The 26,527-nt window shown below is 49.1% G+C and overlaps 15 protein-coding genes and 1 pseudogene across 15 annotated transcripts, besides 36 other annotated features; all 16 read right to left on the minus strand.

Moving 5' to 3' along the window:
- Positions 1–3,744: a sequence feature (heterozygous, Esmeraldo-like haplotype).
- Positions 406–441: a sequence feature (AT_rich).
- Tc00.1047053506567.10 (hypothetical protein, conserved) lies at positions 886–1,791 on the minus strand (the record flags this gene model as incomplete). Its single annotated transcript, XM_806743.1, has 1 exon — positions 886–1,791. The coding sequence occupies one exon, from the start codon at positions 1,789–1,791 to the stop codon at positions 886–888; it is 906 nt and encodes a 301-aa protein (XP_811836.1).
- Positions 1,288–1,316: a microsatellite.
- Positions 1,912–1,954: a microsatellite.
- On the minus strand, positions 2,077–3,981 carry Tc00.1047053506567.20 (uncharacterized protein; the record flags this gene model as incomplete). Its single annotated transcript, XM_806744.1, has 1 exon — positions 2,077–3,981. One exon carries the CDS (start codon positions 3,979–3,981, stop codon positions 2,077–2,079), a length of 1,905 nt encoding a protein of 634 aa, XP_811837.1.
- Positions 3,745–4,078: a sequence feature (areas merged during assembly that could not be assigned to a particular haplotype. This can correspond to areas where the two haplotypes were merged or to regions with more than two copies in the genome that were merged during assembly.).
- Positions 4,048–4,072: a microsatellite.
- Positions 4,073–4,129: a sequence feature (A-rich).
- Positions 4,079–4,194: a sequence feature (heterozygous, non-Esmeraldo-like haplotype).
- Positions 4,195–4,557: a sequence feature (areas merged during assembly that could not be assigned to a particular haplotype. This can correspond to areas where the two haplotypes were merged or to regions with more than two copies in the genome that were merged during assembly.).
- On the minus strand, positions 4,358–5,788 carry Tc00.1047053506567.34 (hypothetical protein, conserved; the record flags this gene model as incomplete). Its single annotated transcript, XM_806757.1, has 1 exon — positions 4,358–5,788. One exon carries the CDS (start codon positions 5,786–5,788, stop codon positions 4,358–4,360), a length of 1,431 nt encoding a protein of 476 aa, XP_811850.1.
- Positions 4,558–19,071: a sequence feature (heterozygous, Esmeraldo-like haplotype).
- Positions 6,078–6,105: a microsatellite.
- On the minus strand, positions 6,165–6,782 carry Tc00.1047053506567.50 (hypothetical protein, conserved; the record flags this gene model as incomplete). The annotated part of the gene is made up of 1 exon (XM_806745.1): positions 6,165–6,782. The coding sequence occupies one exon, from the start codon at positions 6,780–6,782 to the stop codon at positions 6,165–6,167; it is 618 nt and encodes a 205-aa protein (XP_811838.1).
- Positions 7,090–7,116: a microsatellite.
- Positions 7,229–7,251: a microsatellite.
- On the minus strand, positions 7,589–9,493 carry Tc00.1047053506567.60 (ABC transporter, putative; the record flags this gene model as incomplete). Its single annotated transcript, XM_806746.1, has 1 exon — positions 7,589–9,493. One exon carries the CDS (start codon positions 9,491–9,493, stop codon positions 7,589–7,591), a length of 1,905 nt encoding a protein of 634 aa, XP_811839.1.
- Positions 9,645–9,689: a microsatellite.
- Tc00.1047053506567.70 (NAD(P)-dependent oxidoreductase, putative) lies at positions 11,109–11,909 on the minus strand (the record flags this gene model as incomplete). The annotated part of the gene is made up of 1 exon (XM_806747.1): positions 11,109–11,909. One exon carries the CDS (start codon positions 11,907–11,909, stop codon positions 11,109–11,111), a length of 801 nt encoding a protein of 266 aa, XP_811840.1.
- Positions 11,938–11,964: a microsatellite.
- Positions 12,085–12,116: a sequence feature (AT_rich).
- Tc00.1047053506567.74 (hypothetical protein, conserved) lies at positions 12,161–12,574 on the minus strand (the record flags this gene model as incomplete). The annotated part of the gene is made up of 1 exon (XM_806755.1): positions 12,161–12,574. One exon carries the CDS (start codon positions 12,572–12,574, stop codon positions 12,161–12,163), a length of 414 nt encoding a protein of 137 aa, XP_811848.1.
- Positions 12,611–12,633: a microsatellite.
- Tc00.1047053506567.77 lies at positions 12,704–13,333 on the minus strand (annotated as a pseudogene).
- Positions 13,447–13,489: a microsatellite.
- Positions 13,580–13,628: a microsatellite.
- Positions 13,629–13,648: a microsatellite.
- Positions 13,728–13,759: a microsatellite.
- Positions 13,825–13,863: a microsatellite.
- Positions 13,963–14,631, minus strand: Tc00.1047053506567.80 (uncharacterized protein; the record flags this gene model as incomplete). Its single annotated transcript, XM_806748.1, has 1 exon — positions 13,963–14,631. One exon carries the CDS (start codon positions 14,629–14,631, stop codon positions 13,963–13,965), a length of 669 nt encoding a protein of 222 aa, XP_811841.1.
- Positions 14,677–14,715: a microsatellite.
- Positions 15,155–15,180: a microsatellite.
- Tc00.1047053506567.90 (hypothetical protein, conserved) lies at positions 15,343–15,843 on the minus strand (the record flags this gene model as incomplete). Its single annotated transcript, XM_806749.1, has 1 exon — positions 15,343–15,843. The coding sequence occupies one exon, from the start codon at positions 15,841–15,843 to the stop codon at positions 15,343–15,345; it is 501 nt and encodes a 166-aa protein (XP_811842.1).
- Positions 15,903–15,940: a sequence feature (A-rich).
- Tc00.1047053506567.100 (hypothetical protein, conserved) lies at positions 16,270–17,181 on the minus strand (the record flags this gene model as incomplete). Its single annotated transcript, XM_806750.1, has 1 exon — positions 16,270–17,181. The coding sequence occupies one exon, from the start codon at positions 17,179–17,181 to the stop codon at positions 16,270–16,272; it is 912 nt and encodes a 303-aa protein (XP_811843.1).
- Positions 17,388–17,409: a microsatellite.
- Positions 17,591–19,381, minus strand: Tc00.1047053506567.110 (hypothetical protein, conserved; the record flags this gene model as incomplete). Its single annotated transcript, XM_806751.1, has 1 exon — positions 17,591–19,381. One exon carries the CDS (start codon positions 19,379–19,381, stop codon positions 17,591–17,593), a length of 1,791 nt encoding a protein of 596 aa, XP_811844.1.
- Positions 19,072–19,302: a sequence feature (areas merged during assembly that could not be assigned to a particular haplotype. This can correspond to areas where the two haplotypes were merged or to regions with more than two copies in the genome that were merged during assembly.).
- Positions 19,303–19,399: a sequence feature (heterozygous, non-Esmeraldo-like haplotype).
- Positions 19,400–19,901: a sequence feature (areas merged during assembly that could not be assigned to a particular haplotype. This can correspond to areas where the two haplotypes were merged or to regions with more than two copies in the genome that were merged during assembly.).
- Positions 19,508–19,539: a microsatellite.
- Positions 19,567–19,610: a microsatellite.
- Positions 19,879–19,908: a sequence feature (AT_rich).
- Positions 19,902–26,527: a sequence feature (heterozygous, Esmeraldo-like haplotype).
- Positions 19,910–19,950: a microsatellite.
- On the minus strand, positions 19,980–20,909 carry Tc00.1047053506567.120 (hypothetical protein, conserved; the record flags this gene model as incomplete). The annotated part of the gene is made up of 1 exon (XM_806752.1): positions 19,980–20,909. The coding sequence occupies one exon, from the start codon at positions 20,907–20,909 to the stop codon at positions 19,980–19,982; it is 930 nt and encodes a 309-aa protein (XP_811845.1).
- Positions 21,183–21,202: a microsatellite.
- Tc00.1047053506567.130 (hypothetical protein, conserved) lies at positions 21,318–21,917 on the minus strand (the record flags this gene model as incomplete). The annotated part of the gene is made up of 1 exon (XM_806753.1): positions 21,318–21,917. One exon carries the CDS (start codon positions 21,915–21,917, stop codon positions 21,318–21,320), a length of 600 nt encoding a protein of 199 aa, XP_811846.1.
- Positions 21,992–22,014: a microsatellite.
- Positions 22,159–24,717, minus strand: Tc00.1047053506567.134 (hypothetical protein, conserved; the record flags this gene model as incomplete). Its single annotated transcript, XM_806756.1, has 1 exon — positions 22,159–24,717. The coding sequence occupies one exon, from the start codon at positions 24,715–24,717 to the stop codon at positions 22,159–22,161; it is 2,559 nt and encodes an 852-aa protein (XP_811849.1).
- On the minus strand, positions 25,014–26,527 carry Tc00.1047053506567.140 (hypothetical protein, conserved; the record flags this gene model as incomplete). Its single annotated transcript, XM_806754.1, has 1 exon — positions 25,014–26,527. A coding segment is annotated over one exon (1,514 nt), but the record flags the coding sequence as incomplete, so codon positions are not given.

Here is a 26,527-nt window from a genome sequence, read left to right on the forward strand (position 1 = left end):
TCAAGTACAATAACGTCATCTTTTTTTTTTTTTTTTTCGAGTAGCGCCTAAAAACACTCCCGTCAGTCCTCGCGCAGTTGCGTTGGCCACAAAACAGACTATTGACTGTCAATTTTTGGCCAACAGCAACAATAACAAAAAAAACGCCGTGGGCGCGTGCGTTGTTTCTCCAACACAAGCCCTCAATCCGTTGATTGTCTTGCCTTCTGATGTTTGGTGGGCTTTTTTGCGCTCTATTCGATGCTGGGCTGGAGTTCCTACAGGAGAAACGACGGTGGTGGAAAGAACTACCGCAATTTAACAAACGTTTTTTTCATTGGAAACTCGCACCATTCTCATCCCACACGATACATGATGGCGCCATTGCGAGACGCGTTGCGGAACTGTCAACACTCACTTCACGGGAAAAAAAAACATATAAATATATAAATATATATATTTCTCACCTTCTTCTTTTATTTATTCATTTTTCTTCTGCCGACGTTGCGTTCAGCAGCGCTTGTAAAAATGACGGGGGGGGGGGAGAAGCTTCGGGGAATGGCCGGCACACGATGTTCACTGAGTAGCAGGAACAGTCCTAAAAAAATTCCGCTGCAGCAGTCAGAGCAACCATAGAAGGCACACATAATCGCATATATATATATGCGTTTGTTTGCCCTATTTCGACCATAAATCGTCATCTCAATCGCGCTTGGCACGCACCCCTCTCCCTCCCCCCACCCCACCCGCCAGACACACACAGAGAAAGACAAACGTGTAAGGCCGCTTACCCGTTCAAGTTGCATTTGTTTCCACCGAGGCTGCAAGAGCCTCACAAATAATCAGACAAAATTTAAAACTACACCAGTTATCCTCAAGGAAAATATTCCCTTCTTTTTCCGTCGTCTAGAATGGAATCCGAAACGGAAAGTTGCTCAGCTCCGACACCCGCACCATTGGCATCTGTAGTCCCCCGTCACAGAGGGCTTCTCCCTTCTTTGCACTCTGCGCTACTGTGGCACTGCGCATCAGCACCGCCTGTCCGACATGTTCCGCGCGATACGGCGGGTGAAGGGCGGCCAACAACGTGACAGCGCGTGTTGTGGGATTGTTTCCAGGCGGCTGTAGCTTAAATGGCAACTCCTCTGCGAAAGCGTCAGCCGCCCCTTTGCTCCGCTTCCAAAGAACAAACCTTCGAGCCGGACGATGTGCTTTGCACGAGAGATAAGTTGTCCCGTCGCCGTTTGTTTCCTCGCGGAGTACAGGCGGTGGCGAAAGAGCTTGCGGCACCCTCTCCAACTCAACCACCTGCTGCTGCTGCTGCTGTGGCTGCTGCTCTTTTTCTTTGTCGAAGTGGAGCAAAAGGAACGTTGTGGCACGCTGGACCAAGGGCATAGGGGCAACACCTTCGTCCACCCAGCGCACACGCTTGACGGTGCGACGTGTCCCCGTAAGACTCGAGGGACATGCTTCACCCTCTGCATCGATGCTGCTAGCGCGTGGCCCTCTGTTCTCGGATGGAGATGATGATAACAATGATGAGGAATCTTTTAACAATTCCGTGGAGTCGTCATTGCGGTCGTCGCCACTCTGCAGTTCCGCAGGGGCGGGGGATTCCTCAGGGAAGAAGTCACCTTCTACGAAGTGTGCCGTGTGTACCTCCTCGTTTGCTGTTAGTTCAGCGAGGCTGGTCGGCACAAGATCTTGGAAGCCGCCCTCATCCAACTCCTCATCCTCATCTTGAGAGAAGCGAGGGGCAATCCCACCTGAATCTGAGCAAACACCAGGTGGACACCGTTGCTCATGCACCATGTATGCCTGCCAACTCGCACAGAGTCCTCACTGTCGTTTGCTGCCGTCTCCGCCGATCCTTCTCCTCCCTTTCCTACTCAACCATTCATTCGTCACAAAGCCAAAACACACACAGAAGTCAAAAAAAAAAAAAAAAAAAAAAAGGAAAGAGAAGAAAGAAAAAGGGAGACAAACTCAACCGCACAAACACACACAACATCCACATTTATTATCACTCTTCTAAAGGTCCACACATACACAAGTATCAGCAACATTCATCCCCTTTGCACGGATTGCAATGCCTTATCACGGTAAGAAAACCACTTCTAGAGGGTACGCGGAAAGACACTCATTGGCACTTTGCAGGAGGCGAACGATGCGCTTACCACTTGCCTCAAATGCCTTCTTGCCGACCGCACGGCAAACGATACTTGAAATGTTAGCCATCAGAAAGTTTGTCCACAAATTTTTCCTGTTCACCACGTCCACATTCTCTTCACAAGGGCTCCAGTCAACACCTGAAATAAAGTTTGCGTGACGCCTCGTTAGTTGTTTTTCAATGCTCCACAAACGCCACAGTAGCGGTTTGTAGAACATGCAAAATGTCTGTCGCCCCCTGGGCTTCGCTAGTGGATTGTTCCCCAGCGAAGCATTTTCCCTCCTGAACGCCAAGCCGTGGTCCAAATGGACAATGGTTGGAAAATCACTCACACTCCTGTTGTTATTGCCTTTACTGCAAATTGCGCTATCCCCTAAACAACCCCATTGTTGACATCCACTAACAACAAAAGAGTTTTTGTTGGGTGAACGGTCACCGTTGCCAAGGATGTAGTCAAACATTACTTGCTCGGACAGAGCAGCGAGAGAAGCATGCGGTACAACTACTTCTTTATAGAGCGGGTTGAACCATCGGTGCCACCCGGGTATTTTTTCCTTGCCGTATGGCACTCGTAGCGGGCTGCTGAGTAGCGGGGTAACGTTTGGGATTTTGATTTGGAAGCTGCACCACGCTTCCAAACCCCCGCGGCGCGTGTACACTTCACTTCCGCTTCCGCGTTCTGCATTTGTTTGGAGGAAAAGAAAGACGTCATTCTGCACCCACTTTTCGTACGTCTTGGTTTCCGCTCCACGAACAAAGAAATTGGGCATGTGTATGTAACGTTGCGATCGCTGATTCAGAGCCACTTGTAAGATTGCCAGTGGAATCGGAAAAAGAAATGTTGGCGGCACCCGTCGCATGCCGAGTTTGCGATCCACCGCAAATGCAGCTACCTCCGCAAAGGGATCTTTGTTAAACTGCCATTGTGGGACCTTCACAATGAAGGCCATTCTCGCGAGACATTTCGGGGGCCATTTCACTTCTAGACAAAAACATAATTTTGACCTAAATTTGATGGTGCGCTGATCGAGATATGGCACAAGAATGTCTAACTGCACCCACACATATAGATTACTGAAATCCACAGATTTGCCTTTTTTCGTATTGAAATTCATGTTTTTGCTGCGGTCCCATGAAAAGTAGCGCTTTGCGGCGCGGGGAAGGGGAATGAATATTTGCCACCCAGCGGGCGGCCCTGTCACATTCGACTCCGGTTGTTTGCGGTGTGATGCAACTGCCGCCGTCAGAAGTAGCTTCGCCAGATGAATACACGCTGCATCATATATGTCGTTAAAAGGAGGAGTGGAAACGAGGTCACAGGCGTGCGTCAGAACAATTTCCTCTTGCGTCTGCTTCCTTGGATTTGCACAGGGACCTGGATCAACAGTGTCGCGAATGACATCGTCATACGACCACCACGAGGATAAGTTGGGGGATTCTTTTCCCCCCAAGAGACCTGCCACACGACGACGGCGCACTTTCTTAGCTAGTGTGTAATTTATTCCTCCCGCCGCAGCCCACTTGTCGCTACACTTCAAAAGCACTTCTTGAAAAAAATGTAGACGCACCGCCTCGTCGGATATTGCCTCCTGCGGCACCATCATGGACGACGACGCCTCCTCCTCATCCTTTTCGGTTGTTTTCTCCGTTTTGGAGTTTATATACGGTGGAGGTCTCTTGGGAAAAAGCCCCTTCTCCACCGCATCGTGCGGCGGCAGCGCAACGTCCATCATTGTGTAGGTGCTGTTCAAGATGAGCAACAGGAGGCAAAAGGAGGCAAATGTCATGATGATTTCGCGCCTCCGCACATTCGGCCTCTGACAAGAACGCATCTTCCCTCCCCGCAGGAGGGAGAAGAAGGGAGTTCAGTCACTTCCTCTAGTTGTCAAAATAAATAAAGAGAGAGAAAGAGAGAGAAAGAGAAAAAAAAGAAAAAAAGAAAAAAAGAAAAAAACGGCTAGAAACACAGACAAGAAAAGATTCCCCCCAACCTCCCTAGCCACCTTCCAGCATTCATGGCTATTAGTTGAATGTGTTGCGGTAAATAATTTAAAAGGGTGTCGCAAGTTACTTTTGTAATAATTGTGTTGCATGTGGTCTGCTTTCCATTTATGAACTCGCCAAGCGAGCAACTTCTCAATTTCAAAACCACCCCATTCCCCCCTCCTCTCCAAAAAAAAAAAAAAAAAAATCTAGGGCCTTTTGTTTTCATTCCCTTGTCTCCCTGTCAACTTCCGCCGCCGCTGCTGCTGTTGCTGTGGAGAGGGAAGTTTCCACCACGACATCTTTTGCCTTCATTTCCCCCTCCTCTTCTACCTCTACACTGTACCCGAGGTGCTCCAATTGTCTGTCAAGCAGCAGAAACACAACGCTAATGCAAATCATAAACAACGCCATGAAACGAAACATCCCACGTGCACCCAAGTACTGATAGAGCGAGCCACCGACAATGTTACCAACGAGTGGTCCCACACCAAACGCGGTAGCACTAAGAAATCCAATGGAGGAGTGAGAAAGTGATTTTGGAAAAGCTCGCCGCACAAAGTGAATGCCAGACAACCACATAAAGCCAAAAGTCAATCCATGCAATGGCTCTAGGCATAGCACAAACCAAGGATTGTACAAGAAAGAGTATCCAGTTACTCGGATTGCCCATGCAAATATTGACATACATAGTAGTTGCCGATCCGTGAAACGCTCATGGACGTGCTTAGAGGACTGAAACAGTGGTATCTCAACAACAACTGTCATAATAACTGATAAACCAAGCAGTATCGTTGGAGCATCAATAGAATAGAGAAAAATAAACAAAAACGTGTTGATAATAGCATACCCCATGCCCATAAAACAAAGAGCAGTAAGAAAAACTAATAACCGCCTGTGTGACACAACGTGACGTAGTACATCAACAAATTTCCTTTGGAAAGGCTCCGTCTCATCATGTGGGACAATGATGAAGCCAATGTACATTGCAGTGGCCATACCCAGACAATATATGACGGCAAGCCCCCACCAATTACTCCGACTGATAAGTGCGGAAATCGTTAGAGCACCAAACGCCCAGCCATATGCCCCGTAGGAACGCATCTTTCCCCATTCTGTTTTTCTATCCGGAGGTAGAATAGACATGGTCCGTTGGTCCATAAATGGTGCCACAGGTACGCGGAAAGCAAAGTGTAGCATCATGAGACCAGCAATAAGAAAATGCGAAGTTGAGGGTATGACAAACAACAAAAGCAACGCAGAAACCGTTGAAGCGCACAGATGAATTGACATTGCACAGTGATATCGGTCTGCCAGATACGACAAGGGGGAAAGCAAAATGATGACGCTAAGTGGCATAAAAGCAATAAGTACCCCAACAGCCAAAGGCGTAAAGCCCCTGTGCTCAAGCAAAAGACCATAGTACGGAGAAGCCGAAAGCCCAGCATATATGGCAAAGTAACCGACCTTGGCTCGGGCGCAGCTAGCCGAGATGGACGCTTCCAATGGATTTTCTTCGGCGGAGGGAGGAGGAGGAGCCAAAGCAGGTTCAACACTGGCAGAATCTTCCACAACATTTCTCACATCTTCTGCATGGGGCGTGTCAGGAATTTCATCCGCATCCACAGGCTTTCCACTTCTGTCTGGCTCCAGCATAATGGACTCACAGTAAATAAATATGTATGCGCCAGTAGGAACCAGTTACTCGAGGGGTGACGATGATGTCTCCTACGGCTATTGGCGTTCCTCTCTTGAACCCCTTTTACCGTGACGTGAGGGCGCACACAGTCAAAAAGAAAATATGCAATGTATATATATATATATAATATGCCTTCACGCACAATAAATGGGATTGTGACTAAAAAAAAAAAAAAAGAAATGACATGGAAACTCACAGCACCAATACATCGGCTGACACCCCCCATCCCACAGAGATATACGCATCAAAAAAAAAAAAAAAAAAAAAAAAAAAACACACAAACACAGGCAACAATAAATGAATAATACAGCGGTTCTCCACTCCTGTAGTCATTTACTTAAAGTGATTCTTCATAAAGTGTCGAAACGCCGCGGAACGCTGGGCGCTGTTGTGCACCGCCTCCCACCTCGCCTTTTTACTATCTTTTGCCCCGTCTGCCGCGGTCACAATATTCTGTTCACGCCACTCACGCCTCCGGAACAAAACATCGTGATTATAAGAAGAGACACCCCCAACAGTAGTACTGTTACCGTTGTTGTTGTTGTTGTTGCCGGCTCTTGTCGCCTGTACGGGAGGAGCGGCAGCGGCGGAACCACCACAAGTTTTTTCATCCTTCGTCCGTTGCTTTTCCTGATGCAGCTGCTCAATACGCCTTCGTTCCCGCTCCAACTCCATCATTTCTTCGTCCTCACTGGACTCCTCTTCACCTTCTGAAACAGAGTCTACGGGATGTGCTCTGTCCGCCTCACCATCGTTTGTCTCCTCGGGCTCGCGGCAATTGTTGTCCGTGGTATTACCGTCAGCATCATCCGTTGCGGGAAATGTTTTCTTGCCAACATCCTTTTCCCTGCCAACCGCTGTGGGGGACGCGGGAGCCACCGCAGGGGTACGGCGACGCTTGATGCCCACTTGTGCGGGCAGACTCTCCTTGTGCACTACTAACCGGCTCATTTCAACGCAGCTGACGTGCCTTTCAAGTATTGCCTCTCTCCCTTCTCCAGGCCTCGCGAAGACACACACACACAAAATATCAAATAAAAAGAACATGCACACATGCACACACACAAAAAGAAAAAAACAACGGGGAGAAAACGATCCACGGTAAGTACACGCAATAAAAGAACAACAGGAGCCGTAAGTGACAGACAGCCAAATATATAAAAGGGGAGATGCGCACAATGAATAGACCAAACGGGATTTATAGCGCAATAAAAACCCAAAGAATATTCTATAACTTACTCTTCCCCAATAGAAGGGCAAGAAAAAAAAAAAAAAAAAAAAGAAATGATGTGTTTTTCTTCGTGTGCTCTTGACTGCCACATATAAATATGTATAAATTCAATGCCCGCTAGTGAGTCCAACAATATGGCACTTCATTATCCGTAAACGTCACGCTGTAAAAATAAAAATAAAAATAAAAGGTGGATTTGCTGAAAGCGTTTCAAGACTCAGGCTTCGCGGTGAACTGCGGGGATCATGCATTTAGGGAGGGGAGGGAAAAAGGCATACAGCTGCCGGGCACTTTCACCAGACAAACACAATGCCACACCATTTCCCTTTTTTTCTTTTCTTTTCACAGGCTTCCAAAACAACAAACAAAGAACCACTCACCCCACACAAATAAAACAAACCTGCAATAAAACCAAAAAAAAAAAAAAACATATTTCTGTAGAGGGTTCATCTGCATCGCTGGTCCCTTTGGGCCAGCAGCTCGCCACTCGCTCAGGAATTTTTTTTTTTCTCTGTTTGTCCATATTTTACTCTGCTCTCCGTTCACGGGGTGGCGGGCCGCCAAAACGAAGTTCCCGTCTCTTAAGAAGCTCCTCTAGTGAGTCCTCATTTAGCCTCGCGTCCGCCATTCCCGGCACAAACGCCTCGAGAAGCGTCGTGTACAAGCGCATAGTCATATGAAAGGCATCAAAAAGGGCAAGCACTATTTCAAATAGAACCCTCCGGTATAAAGAGAGGGCATATTCACGCAGCCGCCCTCCCAGAGAGGCGTTGCGCTTCGAGTGAAGAATTAACGCCGCCGCCGCCTGCTCCCGCCGTTGGCGATCAGCATCAACGTCGAATACCGACTTTGATGGGGCTGCAGCAACTTTTTTCTTCGTTGCTGTGGCGTCGACAGTACGATCAACCTGTTCAAGGTAGTACTGGGCGCTCTCATAGCTGTTAATGGGCCCGAGCCCCGCTACAGCTCGACGTACAAACATATTTATACGGTTAATTGGGGCACCGTAGAGGCGGTTCAGCCCGCGAAGGATGTCAATACTGCGCCCCACCAGTGGGAGTTCGGGTGGTATCAATTCTTGGTTCGCCAGCAGCGTCTGGGCACGCTCACGAGCCTTCACCTGCATCTGGAACAATTCCATCTTCGTTACTTCTCCATGGTTGCCACGTCGCAGTGATTCGTATGGCTTCTGCATTTGGATCGAGGCAAACACATCGGCATCGGCGATGCCCCACGTTGTGATAATTTTCATTATGGTTTCCGTGTCCCGCAATACAATGGACTTGAAGATCAGGGCGTACTCCACACGGAACCTCTCCGTCTCCGGGCAGCACAAACCAAAGTCCAACAACACAACCTGCGGGTTCTTGCATTTTTTCACCTGTCGCTGACTTCCATCACGCTGCTCGCTAAGCGGCGGACGGCGTACCAAAACATTGGCCGCATGCGGGTCACAGTGCACAAAGCTGTATTTAAATAACATGTCCCCAAATACGTCAAACACAGTTCGGAGAACGGTGACGGCATCAAACTGCTGGCGGACGGTTTCCACATCGATAAGTTTTACGGCATCGATCCATTCCAAAACCAACAAGCGCGAGGTGACAAGTTCCTTGTGCAACTTCGGGACATACACATTTGGGTTACCAGCGAGATGACACCGCATTTGCTCCACGTTGTTTGCTTCAGCAGAGAAGTCGGTTTCACGACGGATACCATCAATAATACTCTTCTTTGCCCAACCCACCGGCATGTTGAAGAGAACTCCAATCATCCAGGTGACAAATCGGTAGGTCTCAAGGTCCCAAAAGACCTGGTAGCGAATTTTCGGCTTTTGTACCTTGACAGCAACTTCCATTGATTCATCTTGCGGGGTCGCGGGTCGCAACTTGGCTCGGTGCACTTGTGCTATCGACGCAGAGGCAACAGGAACGGGATCAAAGTAAGAAAACAACTCCTCCACTTTTTTTCCGGTTTCCTCCTTAATGATTCGACTAATTTCGTCAAAAGGCACAGATGGGGCTTGATCCAGAAGCACCTTTAAGACATCCATGTACTCACGTGGGAGAATATGATTCAGTGCGTTAAATCCCTGTCCAATTTTAATGTAAAGACCCTCATTCTTCAAACAGACGTCTAAAATCATTTGGGCTGCCGTACGATGCAGATTGGAATACTCTTCGGAAGTCTTAGGGGTTGTTGTCTTGTACAAGTAAGAGATTTGCACTGTCGCCTTTATCGTCCGCAGAGAACGAGTAAAGGAGTTGGCTGTCCAGTAGTCGGCACAAACGTAGCTGGCAGCCATCACACCAGTCCCAAAGAGAAATCGACGCCCCCACTTGCCTGCGCGTGAAGGCTTGGCGGGTGCAGACCGGCGCAGCAGATGATACATCGTCCCAAACAAATGGCTTGCGTACCAAGATGCATGCATTTATTTATAAAAGAAGAAAAAGAGGAACACACACACACAGAGAGAGAGAGAAAAAAAAAAAAATAAGGGAACACATCTCCAGTGACACAATTTCTATACGAAACAGTGATAACAACACATGAGAGAACAACAACGACGACCAGAGATTGTTAATAATAATAAAAATAATAATGGAAAAAAAAAAAAAGAAACAAAACAGCTGCCACACGCCAATAAAGATTGGAGGCGAGAAGGAAAAAAAAAACCACTAGGCTTCTCCATCATGGTGAATTCGTTGTACATCGTCCTCCTCCCGCACGATCGGTGCCGGAGGAGAGATAATGGGCAGCGCGCACAGTCGTGGACTTAGTAAAGAAACTGGAATGCAGTTCCCCACCCCCCATTTGGTCCTCTCCCTCCCCTCAACCAATCACTTTGTTTTTTTACTGGTGAAACCTATCGGCTCCATTCACGGCATCAACCATGACCAGGCCAGTTCCCGCACACAACGCCTCCGCGCTCCTTAAACGGCTCCCCTGAGGGTACAGTGACTCGCACATCGCTACCGTGCCGATTGCCATGACGCGCGGCAGCCGTCTTGCGTCAAGCAGCTCCCCCTCCCTCCCCGGTCTTCAGAGACTCCATTAAAGAGAAAATTAGCCCTGCCGGGGATTAATGTCGCACGACAGTCACATGACTTCAAGTGTGAAGCCATGAAGAAGGCCGAATTTCGGGTGCGACCCCCACAAATTATGCACCAAGTGATAGCCCCCCCCCCCCCCCATAAACACACCGCTCGCGCTTTCATCACCGGCGTGATAAGTTGCATCTCTGAGAGACGTTCGTAAAGCCGCCTTGCTTTACGGAATAAAAAAATTTCAATCATGATAATGAACAACAACAAAGAACCTGACATTCTTTACAAAATGGGAGGAAGAAAAAGGCACCCATCCCTGAAATAAATGTAAAAAGACACTTCCTAATCAGTAATTATCCCGTTTACACACATCGTATAACCCCCATCCTAAACTCAATTGACTGCATACGACAGAAGACGGGCAGAAATGCCTGTAATTATCGCATCTCCAGAGGAGGTACCTTTTCCCGTACGGCTTGCTACGGCAAATGCAGTAAAGGGCCAAAACAACAACACCAACAAGCCAATCGCCAACTGCGCAGTGCTCACGACCTATCCAAAGTAATTAAGAAGGGGAGTAATGACTGGTACTCCAATGCCCCCATCCATATGCACCGTAGGAACGCAACGCACTGCACACTTCGCACCGGTCCTTAAAGGACTCTGGTGGAACCGAGTCAAAAACAAAAGGCAATGCAGGGTGAAGTACATTGCGACGATCCATGAAAGCCTTTTCCGCGCTGGTCACAAATGATACTTGGATGACATCGGTACAAATCCACCTCCATACAATAAAAAGGTGAAGAAATGATAAGATAACAAGTAAACAACATGAACAAAAGAAACCCAAATATACATCTAAACCAAATCTCCTTTCCCACAAGAAACACCCTCCGAAATGACTCGGTTGTCGCACAAAAAAAGTAAATAACCAGTTATTTCCACCTCTACGACAGTGACTGACAAATACTGCAAAGGTGAAAAAAAAGGGAAATAGGATCATTGGGCGACCCATCCACCATCCACGGTGATTGTGGTGCCGCGAATCAGGTCTGCCCCTGGACTTGCGAGAAACACCGCAGCGTCTCCAACCTGCTCGACAGTCACAAATGCTTTTGCTGGTTGTTTTTCACAGAGAAATGCCTGAGTTGCGGCCTCCATGTCACCGCCGTATTTTGCTTCAGCAACCGCTTTGATTTGTTCCTCCACCAAGGGTGTATAGACGTACCCGGGACATATCGCGTTGCAAGTAATTCCTGTCGTGGCAGTTTCCAGGGCCACAACTTTGGTGAATCCAATGAGACCGTGCTTGGCAGCACAGTAAGCAGATTTATTCACCGAACCCACCAACCCTTGAACCGAGGCAATGTTAATAATGCGGCCCCACCCGCGCTGACGCATGCCCGGCAGACACAGCTGCGTCGCATGAAAAGCGGATGTGAGATTCAGAGCGATGATTTCGTCCCACTTGTCGGAAGGAAATGTTTCCACTGGGGAGACGTGCTGAATACCGGCGTTATTGACCAGAATTTCCACGGCGCCCAGCTCCTTCTCCGTAAACTTTATCAGCGCTTCGACCTGTGCACGATCTTTCAAGTCGGCAGCAAAGCAGCGAACGCGCGTGCCGTAGGCGGCCACTTTTTCGACAATCGCCGAATCCTCTGGACTCTGGCGCCTGCCATTAAGAACAACATCCGCTCCAGCCATCGCCAGCCGCATCGCAATGCCGAGACCGATACCCTTTCTTGACCCCGTGACAACTGCCACCCTCCCTGACAAAACCCTTTTTTGTCCTGACATTGCCTTCGCTTAAAGGAATTTCCCCCTGAAATAAATAAATAAATAAATAAATAAAATAAAATAGACCGCCACCAGCCGCCAAAGAGGCCCAAAAAACAGCAACAACAACAAAAACAAATAAGAACAACTTGTTTCATAATCTACCCAAAGGTATGGACTTCACAAGGAGGTTAAGAAAAAAAAAAAACATATATATATATATATATAGAGAGAGAGAGATACCTGAAGATATCTTCTTAGTTATTTTTCAGTCAGCAACCCCTCTCGCCGGCGCCGCTTACACCTTCCCTCGACTCAATGACACGAATAACTTTCTCTGGATCAACACCACGACGCAGCAGCTCTCGCACTAACTTCATGGACCGTTGGACAGGCTCCATTACGGTGGGCTGGTTTCGCTGTAGCGGTGAGCCCACCAAATACGCGATAGATGCCAAGCACTCCAACTGACACTGCTCGTTTGACCCGACCAACAACGGCTTCCGCTGAGGCCGGGCCGCCACAATATCGCTGTTACCCTCCCTATTGGCAGCGGATGTCGCTTGGCCAGCGTTGAAGGCTGCACTGACATTCCCTGGCCGAGCCGTCTCACCGTATCGCGGACCACCTCCATGAGTCTCATCCCCGGCCCAGCTAGATACGGAATTGCCACCCAGCAAACTCATCTTTTTATCCTCCTGCCAAAACAAACCCTCAAAAGAAACAACAACAACAACAACAACAAAAAAAGGGATAAAGAGATTGCGTAAAGAAACGGCCAGCTTCCCATCACACACACAGAAAAAAGGAAAAACAGACCAATGGGGAAGTTATACCCACAAACATGAATCCCCGGCGGCCAGGTGGAGACAAACGCAGCGCCATGAAGCGGTTCCAGAAACAACACCGTCCACGGTTACTGCTGAGAGGCATACCCGGAAACACGCATGGCTCAGATAGACACACACAAAAAAAAAATAATGATCCGACGACCCGCAGACCATTGGTGTAGATTCGTTAGACGCCAAAAAATATGAGACTCCCCGTACTCACCGCCACTGTTGAGGGTAAGGCCAAACAACAATTTGGACACACAGAGAATATTTGGAAGTTTAGATAGAAAAGTACTCGTGAGTGCGTGTGTGCATCACATTTTCATCACGCAATATGCAAGAAGAAGAAAAAAAAAAAAAGGGTCTTACCGAAGCAAGGACAGGATGACCAACGGTTCATGAAGCCAAGTCAAGGCAAATGTTAGTGCTTTATACGGTTTATTAGCCTGCATCCCAGTACATTAACGCAAAGTTCCCAACCACATACTGCAAAAAGACAATACTCCAACCTCTACACAACCCAACCATTAAAGCAGCAAGAGGGCCACGTACGCCCCATTCACAGTCAAGCCAAATCGTGGAGTTACCCCACATGCGACTGCCTGCGCCCCGCTTATCGCCCCCCCCCCTCCCCCCGAGAGTCTTAACTTTTCCCTCGTGACTGTTGACTCGCCAGATCCGCCTCACTCATTCCCCCTTCCCAACTACGCCCATACCATAAATATAAATAAAAAAAAAAAGAAAAAAAAAAAAAAAAGAAAAAAGAAAGGAAGAAGACACGGAAGAACTCTTCAACAGAAAAAAAAAAATGCAAAATGTGAAGCATAGGCGGGGAGGAGCACAAGTCAATAGCCGCAAAAAAACAAAAAAAAAAAAACAAATCGACAACAAAAACAGCAACAAAAACTAATAATAATAATAATAATAGGGATCAACGTTAGCCTTTCACAAAAGGGACATCGCCACATCCAATTAAAAAACAACAACAAATAACAACCAGAGCCATCAGACAGACAGACAGACAGAAAGACAGACAGATACACGGATACAAGGAAATAAATAGTTATTTGATTAAAACTAAGGCTAGGCGACCAAGCATGACTAAAACAAAACAAAACAAAAAAAAAAAAAAAAAGGAAAAAGGACAGATTAAACCTTAAAAAAAAAAAAGGAAAAGGAAACAACTGCAATGGAAATCCTATCCATTCTACACGCTCCACTTCTAACGCTTTTGTATATTTCTACTCGTCGTTTTTTTTCTTATCTTCGTCACGCATAACAGATTTGGTACTGTCTACGCTGTGGGACACATTGGGCCCGTCCTCTTCCTTTTCCCGCCAAACCGTAGATCCAGCCGAGTTACTGCGGGTGTAATGGGCGCGGCCATACACCCTTGTTGAGGGAAGTCGACGCAGATATATTCGATCGGACTCGTCAGGGCCATTTGGCGACACCTCGCGGATAATATGTCCCCCTTTCTGAGGCCGGCTTAAAGGATTGTCGCCAGCTGAGGACTTCTTTCCAGACTGCGGAGAGTTTCGACGATTTGGCCGTTCATTGCGGCCTGCACCCGTCTCCCCAATACTTACTTCATTTCTTCCCAACACGCCTGAATTATCTCTGCTATCGTCTTTGTTGCTCAATGTTGTCACCACCTCAAAGAACTCTGACTGGCCGCAAAGAATATCGTTCTGCGCGTCGATTAATGCATTGCCTTCTACACAGTGTTGGCGAATGTACTGCTGTGGCAGCTCGACGGGAATCGCCTCGGGATAGAAAGGCTCCATTCTTGTCCTTCGTACCCGTTCTAATCTCATTTTTCTCCGGAGAGATGAGAAGATAAAATATGTAACCACCACAAGAAATAGGACAACAACTGTCACAATAGAAAATACAAATGTACTTAGCATCGCAATAGGTCTCCTTCTGGCGAGAACAAAGCCGGTTATGTCTATATAAATAAATAAATAAATAAATAAATAAATAAATAAATATATGTATATTTGTATGTATTTATATATAATACACAATTACAGTAATCTTTTTTCCCTTTCTCCTTCCTACTTAAATGTCTAATTCAGTTCTATGCACCGACGCTGCTGCCATCATTTGAAAAGGAAGAGTGCGTGTGTGGAGAATACATATACACACACACACACACAAAGAAAAAAAGAAAAAAAAGGAAAAAAGTAAATTATGTGAGGAGGACCATCAGATGCGCCATCAAAGCCAAATTACAATCAACACAGTTGTGTTATTTTTTTACTGGGTTACTGATGTTGTTGTTTATATCAGCGACTGAGTGACACATGTCATTCCTTGTTCCAACTCGCCCAGCTACTGAAGGACACAAGCCGTAATGTCTCCCCCTCCCCCATCCTTTTGTGGTGCGATCCCCAACTCACTGTAGTAGAGGCAGCAGGCAAATAGAAAAACAACAACAACAACAACAACAACAAGGCACTGCCGCCCAAAAAGAAAATTTTCACCGTTCCTGTCGGCGCTGCGCATTGTTATTACAGAGACGGGATATTTGCCACATGAAAATGAATTTACCCACTTAAATGCCTCTTTTCCTTCTCACTTCTGCTAGCACGCACAAAGAAACACACGGCCCAATGTCATCTACTCATCACCGTCGCCTCCCGCAAGGTGAGTTCCTTCATCAAGTCCTCCGCATTCGTTGCACGGATCTCCTTTCCCACTTGCTTCAACCCACTAAAGGTCTGAATGGTGGGTGTGCCGGTAACAAGCTGATACTCCACAAGTGACCGTGTGTCGATGTCTTTTGTGTCCACGCTATACCACACGATGCGGCGCTTTTCGGCCTTACACTGCTCTGACGCCTGCTTGTACATCTCCGCAAACGACAAGCATGGAATACAAGCATGTTTCCAGAATTTAATTACCATGAGGTCATCCTTGTGTTCCCGCAGCTTTTGCAAGAACTCGTCCTCACTTTTAATTACCGGCAGCTTTGTTGCCTCAAGAAACCCGCTTTCCTCAAACTCTTGAATCCACTTGGGGAAGTTCTCCTGCATGAAACGCTCATAGTCGTTACCGCTAAGGTTCTCAGGCAGCTTGCGGTCACCAAAGATACGTCGGATGATGTTGTGCGACATCTGGGGAATAAAGAAAAAAAAAAAAATAACAAATAAAAACGTGGCAAATATAACAATTGAAAAGAGAAAAAAACAACAAAAACAAAAAAAGAAAAAACAACGGATAGTGGCGGAGCCCATGTGATAACAGCGCAAAGAAACAAACAGGATCAAATGCATAATAAAACAAAAAAAAAAAAAGCCCTCCACGGAAGAGAGAAAAAAAAGATAAATAAACAATTGCACGATGCCGCACTGACGGTCAATAAAATAACTGGCAAGGAAAGGAAACAAAAAAGGAAAATGTCATGGCGTCCGGTACAAGAAGGGGAAGGGGGAAGGGTCTTAACGACGCAAGGCTGGTCGCAAGCTCGGCAAAACTGCAAGAAAGAATTTATCGAGCAAAATAGCCCATCGCCCTTCCCCTTCCTCTTTTGACATTCCTTTTCACTCTGCCAGACCCTTTGGCCAGTGGCCGTAGTACCGCACGTGTCGAATCTTCCACCAAAGTTCGCTGTGAAAATGGGGGTCTGTGAAGTCAGTCTCACGTATTTCAGCTCGCGAGGAGGACAGACGCGACTGTCCAGGTGACATCATCGTTACCGTCATATCAAGACCCTCGTGCTCTGGGTGACGATCTGAAAAGCGTTTGAGCCTTAGCCACGGGTCCTGCAAAACCTGCTCTTCATCCGTCTTGCCGTAGACATTGACGTCCCAGAAGGGCTTGTTGTTCTTGATGCTATGAAAGCCGCGAATTGTCAGCCACAAGACAAATAGAAACGGCATTCCATAAGCACCAATGGAATGATTTAAAAATTTCTCAGGGCTTTCCTTCCAATGCGCAAATAGACGCCGATGCCATTGACGCCGGTCTTTGCGTGTAAACTTCTTCTTCGCCTCCACGCGATTGATGTAATATACAGCGTCATGAAAGCTTGGCGGATCGTTGGACGCCGTAGGCATCAAATCAGCGGGGATGACAACACCGCCATACTCGTCTATTTCATTCAGGGTGTAGGTTTCAAAATTGGTGACATTTTTCAGGTGATCCAGTCCTGGTGCACGCCAGCGAATGACTTCACCGCCCTCAAGAACGCGTTGCAAATAAAATTTGTTGTCACGCGTGCGGATCAGTGATAGATCCGTCTCCGTACTGTTACGTAAGGGACGACCGTACTTGTCAATATACACTAGTGTCGTAACGGCAGGACGCGGTGCAATCACCGTACGGATGCCGCGAGACTGCAGCAAAGAGACGCCAAAGACCGAAGTTGTTGCCGTATTGTGCGACAACCGCAAAGTAAGGCGTCGAGAGGTAACACTTTCACGACGCATACGAGATGCCATCAGCATTATCATCTAGCGGAAAAGAACGGCTGCAGTGCGTATAACTAGTGATGACTGTAAGGGGGGAGGGGCAGAAACACCAGGGGTATGTTTGTGTGGGGTGTCTTCTGCCACGAGAGACCAATCGACCTTGAGGGAGGGGGGAGAAAAACATAGAACAACAAAAGTAGGAGAAATAAAAGAAGCAAAAACACAGGGCATGACAGTAACAAATGCAAAAATAAATAAATAAATAAATAATTCCTTTTTTTTTTTTTCTTCCAATCCATTTATTCAATAAAATTCAAATACAAGCCGCCGAGTTGCCATTTGCTCTACAGAATGTTCGGAGCATATCTAAGAGGATCGGGCAATTCCCCTCCCAAAAACAACAAAAAGATCTAAAAAACTCATTACACAAAATATTCGGTGCCCATTAAATTCATTTAGTCGCTGTTTCTATTTTGAAACCCCCACCGTCCACTGGTGGTGCTCTCGTGCGGGGAACAATGGGTTGTACAGGACGTTGACCCCTCGCCGATCGGGAGAGGGCTCGATTTGAGGGTGAGAGCGGTGGCCCAGGCTGCCTCCGCGTCCCACGTTGAGAGGACGGTAATTCAAGTGGTTTCTGTTGGGGTGCTTCCTTTGGACCAGTTGGCTCTCCGCAGGCGATTGTTCCCTTTGCAGCGCCAATTTGTTTCCGCTGCCGCAATGTGCCATCAAGAGCACTGACAGCGGCTGGAATGTTCTCCTTGCACAAAGATGGCCCTTCTCCCAGTGAGCATGAGGGGCCAACTTGCAAATTGGTTCCAAGGGGCGCCAAAATCTTCTTCGCACCGCGTATCTGCTCTCGATTCGGCGACGGCGAGCAAGATGAGGCTAAAAATGAACACTGTGCAGCTGGTCGGCAACGCTCGTCATCGCTTTGATTGATCTCCTCGTCATGCCGGGCATGGTACACCTCCGATCCAGTGTCTGCAGAGGGTATATTTCCTTTCATGTGAGTGGAGTTCCACACTTCCAGCGTCGTTTCCAAGGATGATCGCGTCATGCTCCCTCTCGAGCCTCTGAATAACGCGTTACCGCCAGTTTCTTCTAACCGATTTTCGTTGCCTCGAGTGAGCCGTTGGTGAAGCTTCATAACTTCAATCGGAACGTTCCTGCCTCTCGCTGACCCAATACAACCTGGACGAGAAACGGCGGGAACCATCATAGACGAATGTTTCGGGCGTGGTGGGGGTGAGGATTGGTGTGGGTGCTCGTCGTTCGGAATGCCGTTTTTAACGTCCATGCGCTCGCATCGCGGTTTCAGTCGGTGAGCCGCCTTGCCAGCCCCTACCGTGGCCGATGATGGTCCCCCAACACTGCCCGCAAATTGCTCAAGCCGTCCAAGAGCTTCATTATTCCGCATTCTGCGACGCTCCAACGGGGACACAAAAGTCGGCTGCATCACTTCTGCAGCCACTTCGACACCACTCACAGGTGCCTTATCGTGCAGACTCGTCTTAATTCTAGCAGATGTAAAAAAGCTTCCTGAAGCGGAGCTGCGCCGTGGCGCTGGATCTCTGGCATGCTCCTCCAAAGCGAAACGCATGACGGTTGTTGCGGGTCGTTCTTTGTCGATGCAGGGGCGTCTCTCAACTTGAGACAAATAAGATGCAAAACCATCAACCTTCGAAGCTACATGGGAGCCCTGCACTGTCAGCAACCGCGCCAAGGGATGTAGTGCCTCTTGGCACTCCCGCAATATGTGGTCCTCGATACGCAAGTGGAGGGAGTTGCTGAGGCGCAGTAACAACACTGCAATGAAAATGTTCCAACCGATGGTTTTGTGCCCTAAAGATGGCCGCATGATGTGATAATCGTAATCCGTTGATATCGCCACGTCGAGTTCCCCCAATTCCACTTCCTTCTTTCCAGCGTCCTCGGTGACACCACCGGCACAGTCCCGGAGCCATTCTTCCGCAGAAATCATCTCTTCCCACACTTCTTCTCTAAAGCGTTCAGAATCCATGCGTTTGAGGCATTCACGCTGCGTGATCTCATCCTCTGCCAAAAAAAAGCGACTCATAACGTCGGTAGTTGCAACCAACGAAATGACGGCGCGGTAACCACTCTCGCTGAGCCGCCGCGCCGGTGGGCCGCCGTTTCCACCTCCGCTTGGGATGTAGGAGTACGACTGAAAGAGTGACCAGAGATACTGCTTAAAAGCATTAATATCATTGGAAGTCATGTATTCGCTTCCACGTGAGTTCAAAATTTTCTTCTCTACAGCTCTAATTCTTCCTGTGCCCCTTCAACCAAATTTTCAAAAGATTCTCGTGTACCGCCTCACCACACAGGGTAGATACGCACACAGAATAATAATGATAATAATAATAATAAAAATAAAGTCCTGCAAAAAGATGTAGCGGCAATAAAAAAAGAAAAAAAAAAAGAAAAAAAAAAAAAAAAAAAAAGAATGGAAGCACATTGATCACCGGGAGCCTCTCAAAACAACAACAAAAAGGAAAATGATCCATCCCCAACCCATTAAGACATAAAATTGCTCTGGGTAATGTTGGTTTCTTCTTTGATCCCTACGAACGGTGCAAATTTAACACATTACATACCTTCGTTGCAGGAGAAAATAATGTGCAATAAGCATAACATATTCCTGTTGCTTTAATTAGCGCAGTCGGCCCCTTGAAGAAAAACAACAACAACAACAAAGAGGTTCTCCAAGAGCACAAAAAATATGTATATATTTATTTATTTATTGAAAAGACAGAAAAAAGAAGAAAAAGAAAAAAAAAAAAAAAAGGCCTCTGCTGCCTTTTTCTCCAATTTCTTCAGGGTATTTGATGTGTCTGCCACCTCGTCCCGCGGCTTTTGTTCCTCGACAGCATACCACCGACGTTTGCTTTGAGAAACTTCAAAGGTAGCACCGCCGCCCGCATTGAGACGCCAAGTTTGTCCATCTCTGACCACTGCACCGGGATGGGGTTTAGCCCCGCGGCGGCGATGCTGTCCATGGACCGCTCGTACCCTTTTTGCACCAACACGTCTGTCGTGAAATCAACACCGTAAAAAGACAGAAAATGACATCCAGGCTCGAGGTACACAACATTCATCTCGACTTGAGGTTGCTTCTGCTGGTACTGATCCACTGCCAATAGGCCATGCTCATCTTTCCAGGTTAAGAGAACGTTGTTTCCGGCAAAACCAAAGTAGTCACCAAGCGGTGGTGCGTCTCCTTCTTGCTCCAGTGTAAAGACATCGAAGGAGAACTGGTCCTCCTTAACCTCAAACAACTGCCTCAGCGTTGAGTGAGCCACTGCATTTGTGCGAGGGCCATGCCCAACTGCAATGCCGGTTGGCAAGCATACAATATCACCGCTGTGACAACGACAGCTTTCCGTATCCTGCAGGTACGAAGCAAGTGTAGATGGGCCACCGGCACCCCGCACATATCGCATCGACTCCATAAACTCTGTTGCGCGATGCTCCATGCCTGTTAGAGGCATTCCTAAAAAAGTAGCACCAATAGAGGCCATTTGATCTGCTACACGTAACGCCTCCACGGAGGGTCTCTCGGACATCAAATGAACCTTATCAACTAAGGATGAGTGCTGCAGGGTCTTGTAGAAATCCCGGAATTGATGGATAAGCATGTCGCGATTGATGACAATCCCATTGGGTCCGGCACTAGGAACTGATCGATAATGGGGCGAACGAACAAAGGCATGCAATGCCTTGTTCCCAGAAGTGCGTCGCAGCATGATGGATTTTATCCCCTCTCTAATAGAAACAAAGCCTTACTGCTTCTTCCCCTCCCTTTTTCCTTCACTCTTTCCCTTTTTTTATGTTGTTCTGTTCCTTATACCGTAAACCGCCGCCCTTCTCTTGTTGTTGGACTTTGATTAATTCCACTCTCAACTTTGCTCTCCAGTAACGGGTAGCCAAACTGCAGATGAATGGCCACAGTACAGGCTTCGGTCGCGGGGGAGTTAACACGGACGACACAATTGACAGGAAAAGTGCAGAAAGAAGAAAATAATAATAATAATAATAAACCAGTAAAAAGCCAAATAGAACACATTGTATATATATTCTTCTCATTCTCAGGGCCACTAACCGGGAATTCATTCTTCTTCACAAGAAGAACGAAAAATTCATGTGTTCTTCATTTACTCTTTCGGAGGTGGGTTTCCGCAGTACCGCCTCGCAATGTAACGATGTACATCTACATACTTCCAGTATGTCCCACGCCACGATTCCGATGCGATGTTCTCGGACGAAGGTGCAGGCTGCCACAAATACCTATTCTTCGGAGGATACATGGACGGACTTGCGCGGTGTTCATCGCTGTGTCGCACCCTAAGTGAGCTTACTGCCTCAGACACTGCACCGCAAGAGGGCTTTGCAGAGATGTGTTGTATTTGTTTGTTATACCACACAACAGGTGGCACAACGGGGATGCATGTGGGCAAAACTTCGAGAGTCGGCGCTGAGGTCGCAACGACTGGAACCGCCAGAGGTTGTGTGAATTGTGACTTCAAAACTGGCGCCGCAGTTGTTTTTGTTGCCAGCGTAGGGCCTTGCGTTTGTTGTGCAACAAAAGCTGCTGCGGGCAAAGATACCGAAGACTCTTTTTGCGGTATTGGAACAGAGGCTGGCAATTGAGACGGATAGCTACTACCTGCCGTAACACGCGTGGTTCCCGTCGGAACCGGAAATTTTTCCGCAGGTGGCGATTGTGTTGGTGGTGGAACCGCCGCAGTCAACATCTTGAATGCCCTATTTTTTTTCTAAGAGGTTCCCGTACCGCAAACCCGAACACCCTTCTCGTCAACCCCAAGTAAAAAACAAAAACAAAAACAAGAAGTCATGCTTGAAGAGCAATCAAGCTTATGTGACTCCTAATCGTACGCATCAAAAGACAATCAGAAATCAAAACAATAAAAGAAGTGGTATTGCAAGTTGAAATTCAAAATTTTTTTTTCTCTATAAGTAAATTCGTGACAAATTCTATGGCGATGTTGGGCTCATCTCCCCGGGACACCTTTTCTCGCTCAGCGGAACCAGCCGGATTTTGGGTAGTCTTTTTCCCCGTCTCCTTCGCTTTTCAAGGTCTGGTGCACGAAGACTTGGCTCCCCGCCGTAGAAGCGCCGCTGAATATAGTGGCCCACATTCTTATTGGTCCACTCTACACCCTTCCAAGATCTAGCACCCTCGACAGCACCAGCCCGAGCCAACGCCTCAAGAAGGTCATCTTTATGCTCTGGCGGGGAAGTGGAAAATTGAACAGCTTGAATACCAGAAGTAGAAACAGAGCTAGCCGGGGCCACACCCGTGCCTCCCAACGGCTGTGTTGTGGCTGCGAATGGCTGTGTCGCTGCCGTGGTCACACCCGTGCCTCCCAACGGCTGTGTTGTGGCCGAGAATGGCTGTGTCGCTGCCGTGGTCACACCTGTGCCTCCCAACGGCTGTGTTGTGGCTGCGAATGGCTGTGTCGCTGCCGTGGTCACACCTGTGCCTCCCAACGGCTGTGTTGTGGCCGAGAATGGCTGTGTCGCCGCCGTGGTCACACCTGTGCCTCCCAACGGCTGTGTTGTGGCTGCGAATGGCTGTGTCGCTGCCGTGGTCACACCCGTGCCTCCCAACGGCTGTGTTGTGGCCGAGAATGGCTGTGTCGCTGCCGTGGTCACACCTGTGCCTCCCAACGGCTGTGTTGTGGCTGCGAATGGCTGTGTCGCTGCCGTGGTCACACCTGTGCCTCCCAACGGCTGTGTTGTGGCCGAGAATGGCTGTGTCGCCGCCGTGGTCACACCCGTGCCTCCCAACGGCTGTGTTGTGGCCGAGAATGGCTGTGTCGCTGCCGTGGTCACACCTGTGCCTCCCAACGGCTGTGTTGTGGCTGCGAATGGCTGTGTCGCCGCCGTGGTCACACCCGTGCTTCCCATTGGCTGTGCTTGTTTCCCGAGGCCCGCAGAAAACGACGGGGCTTTGACGCCGTAAGTGGGGGCAGGAGATGAAGAAGAAAATGCATTTGTGGCCAATCTATTCGGGGCTGCATCTACTCCAACACCTGAGACACCTTCTCGTAAAACCGGTAGCAAGCGGACTACCCCAGGGGCAAATGAACCCCACGGCGGCAAAGTAGCAGCCGAGACTTTTGTGCCTGTTGTTACCGGAGGTGAGAGCTGAACTGTATTCGCACCGGGTACCCCGGGGGCCACGTTGCTTTTCGTCCCTGAGAGGGACTGGAGTGCTGGAAAATCCAACACGCCTAGTTCTGCCCGAGCCACACGAAGAAGCTCCAACACAGTACGCGTCTCATTATCAATATCTTTCAGCCTTTCCTTGGACATTTGCAGTTCATTCTCGACGGATTCCAGCCGCTCCTTGGCAAGCTGATATTCCTCCATGGTACTCGCCTCGCGCTTCTGCATGTGGTTCGGAGTAAGTGACGCGTTGGCATAATTCAAAAGATCTAACATACGCGTACTTTGCTTCTCTGACACAATCAACTTATCACGTAAGAACTTATTCTGCCTCAACACGCTCTCGCGAAACTCGCGGTAAGGGGTCGAACCTGTAAGGTACCAAAAGCCCTCCGCGAACTTCTCCTGGTCGTCGGTCATTGGGACATACTCGTCCTGGTACCAGCAGCGTATCCTGTTGTCAGTGCCACACGACCAGATACAGAATCGACGCAGCTCGGCTGGTCCGACAAGGGCAGTGATGCGAGCGCCCCGGTGATCCTCGATCCGCTGTACCAGCTGACAGTCCTCCGCGTCAAACACGGCAATGATGCCATCGGCCCCACCGGAGTATACACGGGAGCCGATCTTTCGCAGGGAGGCAACGCGACCACCGTGCGCGTGCAGCACGCGCAATGCCTCACACGTGTTCAGCTTCCAGGCAATAACTCGCCCGTCATTGTCACCCGACCACATCGTCACGCCAACACGGCACAACGCAGAGACGCCCGCGCGACCGTGGAAGTGACCGGTCAACTGCGCCTCACCACTCCCCGCATCCCACACCCGCACGGTGCAGTCGTCGGAGCCGCTCACAACTGCGTTGCCCTCCGCGTACAGGCAACGAACGTAGTTGGTATGCCCGTGCAGCACCCGAATAAGTCTCCCGTCTTCTGCACCCCATTGCGCAATTTTAAAGTCGCTACCTCCAGAGTACACGTAGCCACCGAACTCCGAAAGGCAGTACACACCGCCAGCGTGCTTATTCATCTGCCGCACTAGAGCAAAGGACCGGGCGTCATACACCTCAACACTGCCGCTCGAGAGGCCCATCCAAACCTGCGGTCCCTTGCTCTGTGTTGTCACAGCAATCAGCGACAAAGTGCTACTACCCTTTTTTTCTCCTGACGGCTCCACATTCCATTTTTTTACAAGTTCGGTTGTGCGCGCATTGTGTACTTCAACCCCATTCTCAAGTGCCATCCACACATGATGAGCACAGGTAACCATCACTCGAGCGGGCGACGCAGTGAGAAACCTCTTGTCTATTTCGCCCAATTCTTGTCTGCCCGACGGCCATCTGTCATGCTTTTCCTGTAACATTGTGTAACACTTCCTTCGCCACAGGGCTCCTTCCTGCCGGCACTCCGCTAGTTATTTAAACTGCTAACAAATAGGGAAAGGATTCAGTGATCCAAGCAAATAACACAGAGATAAAATATTTTAATCCGCAAAACTAGAGATGCTCTTGCACATGCTTCTATCATAATGAAGTTCGTGGAGCTTAAAGAAATCTATGCGGCGCTTCAAAACGTTTCAAACCACTTATGTAATGCGATATACATATATTAAATAAAAGCTTCTACTTCAAAGTCAAATGATGTTGGCTATTCCTCTGCTCAAGAAAAAGATGCCTTCGCACCACCAGACCTCGGCCCAGTTGGGGGCGCAGGCACACTCGTGGTTGGAGGCGCAGGCACACTCGCAGTTGGAGGCGCAGGCACACTCGCAGTTGGAGGCGCAGGCACACTCGCAGTTGGAGGCGCAGGCACACTCGCAGTTGGAGGCGCAGGCACACTCGCAGTTGGAGGCGCAGGCAAACTCGTAGTTGGAGGCGCAGGCACACTCGTAGTTGGAGGCGCAGGCAAACTCGTAGTTGGAGGCGCAGGCACACTCGCAGTTGGGGGCGCAGGCACACTCGTGGTTGGAGGCGCAGGCACACTCGTAGTTGGAGGCGCAGGCACACTCGCAGTTGGAGGCGCAGGCACACTCGCAGTTGGAGGCGCAGGCAAACTCGTAGTTGGAGGCGCAGGCACACTCGCAGTTGGAGGCGCAGGCACACTCGCAGTTGGAGGCGCAGGCACACTCGTGGTTGGAGGCGCAGGCACACTCGTAGTTGGAGGCGCAGGCACACTCGCAGTTGGAGGCGCAGGCACACTCGCAGTTGGAGGCGCAGGCACACTCGTGGTTGGAGGCGCAGGCACACTCGTAGTTGGAGGCGCAGGCACACTCGTGGTTGGGGGCGCGGGCACACTCGTAGTTGGGGGCGCAGGCACACTCGCAGTTGGAGGCGCAGGCACACTCGTGGTTGGAGGCGCAGGCACACTCGCAGTTGGAGGCGCAGGCACACTCGTGGTTGGAGGCGCGGGCACACTCGTGGTTGGGGGCGCGGGCACACTCGCAGTTGGGGGCGCGGGCACACTCGTGGTTGGAGGCGCAGGCACACTCGTGGTTGGAGGCGCAGGCACACTCGCAGTTGGAGGCGCAGGCACACTCGCAGTTGGAGGCGCAGGCACACTCGTGGTTGGGGGCGCGGGCACACTCGCAGTTGGAGGCGCGGGCACACTCGCAGTTGGAGGCGCGGGCACACTCGCAGTTGGAGGCGCAGGCACACTCGTGGTTGGGGGCGCGGGCACACTCGCAGTTGGAGGCGCAGGCACACTCGCAGTTGGAGGCGCAGGCACACTCGTGGTTGGAGGCGCTGTCATGGTCGCAGTTGATACGGTGGGTCCTGCGGACGTTCTTTCGGAAACAAAGGTTGCAACGTTTGTGCTCTCTGGCACATGATGTTTCGCACCACCGTCGCGGGCCCGCTGCACTGCCTCCAAAGTTTTCTGAAGAAGGCCTCGCATCACCTGCAGATTCTGCTCCTGTTTTTGTATCTCGGCCTCTACGTGTGAACGCTCGTTCTGCAGTTCTTGTGTCCGCTTCTCAAATTCCCGCATTTTCTCCTGCATCATCCAACAGTTTAGAAGCGCTGAGCTCCTCATTTCTTCGTTCATCGTCAGCACATGGCGCACGGCATTCTCCCCTCCCTGGGAAAGAAAAACCAGTTCCATCAATTCACGCTGCTGCTTCAACAACCGTTCATTCGTCTCGTGGTGCGACCGCACCGTGGCGTAGTACCAACGCC

This window comes from Trypanosoma cruzi, genomic scaffold, assembly GCF_000209065.1.
Source record: "Trypanosoma cruzi strain CL Brener 1047053516629 genomic scaffold, whole genome shotgun sequence".
Taxonomy (NCBI): domain Eukaryota; phylum Euglenozoa; class Kinetoplastea; order Trypanosomatida; family Trypanosomatidae; genus Trypanosoma; species Trypanosoma cruzi.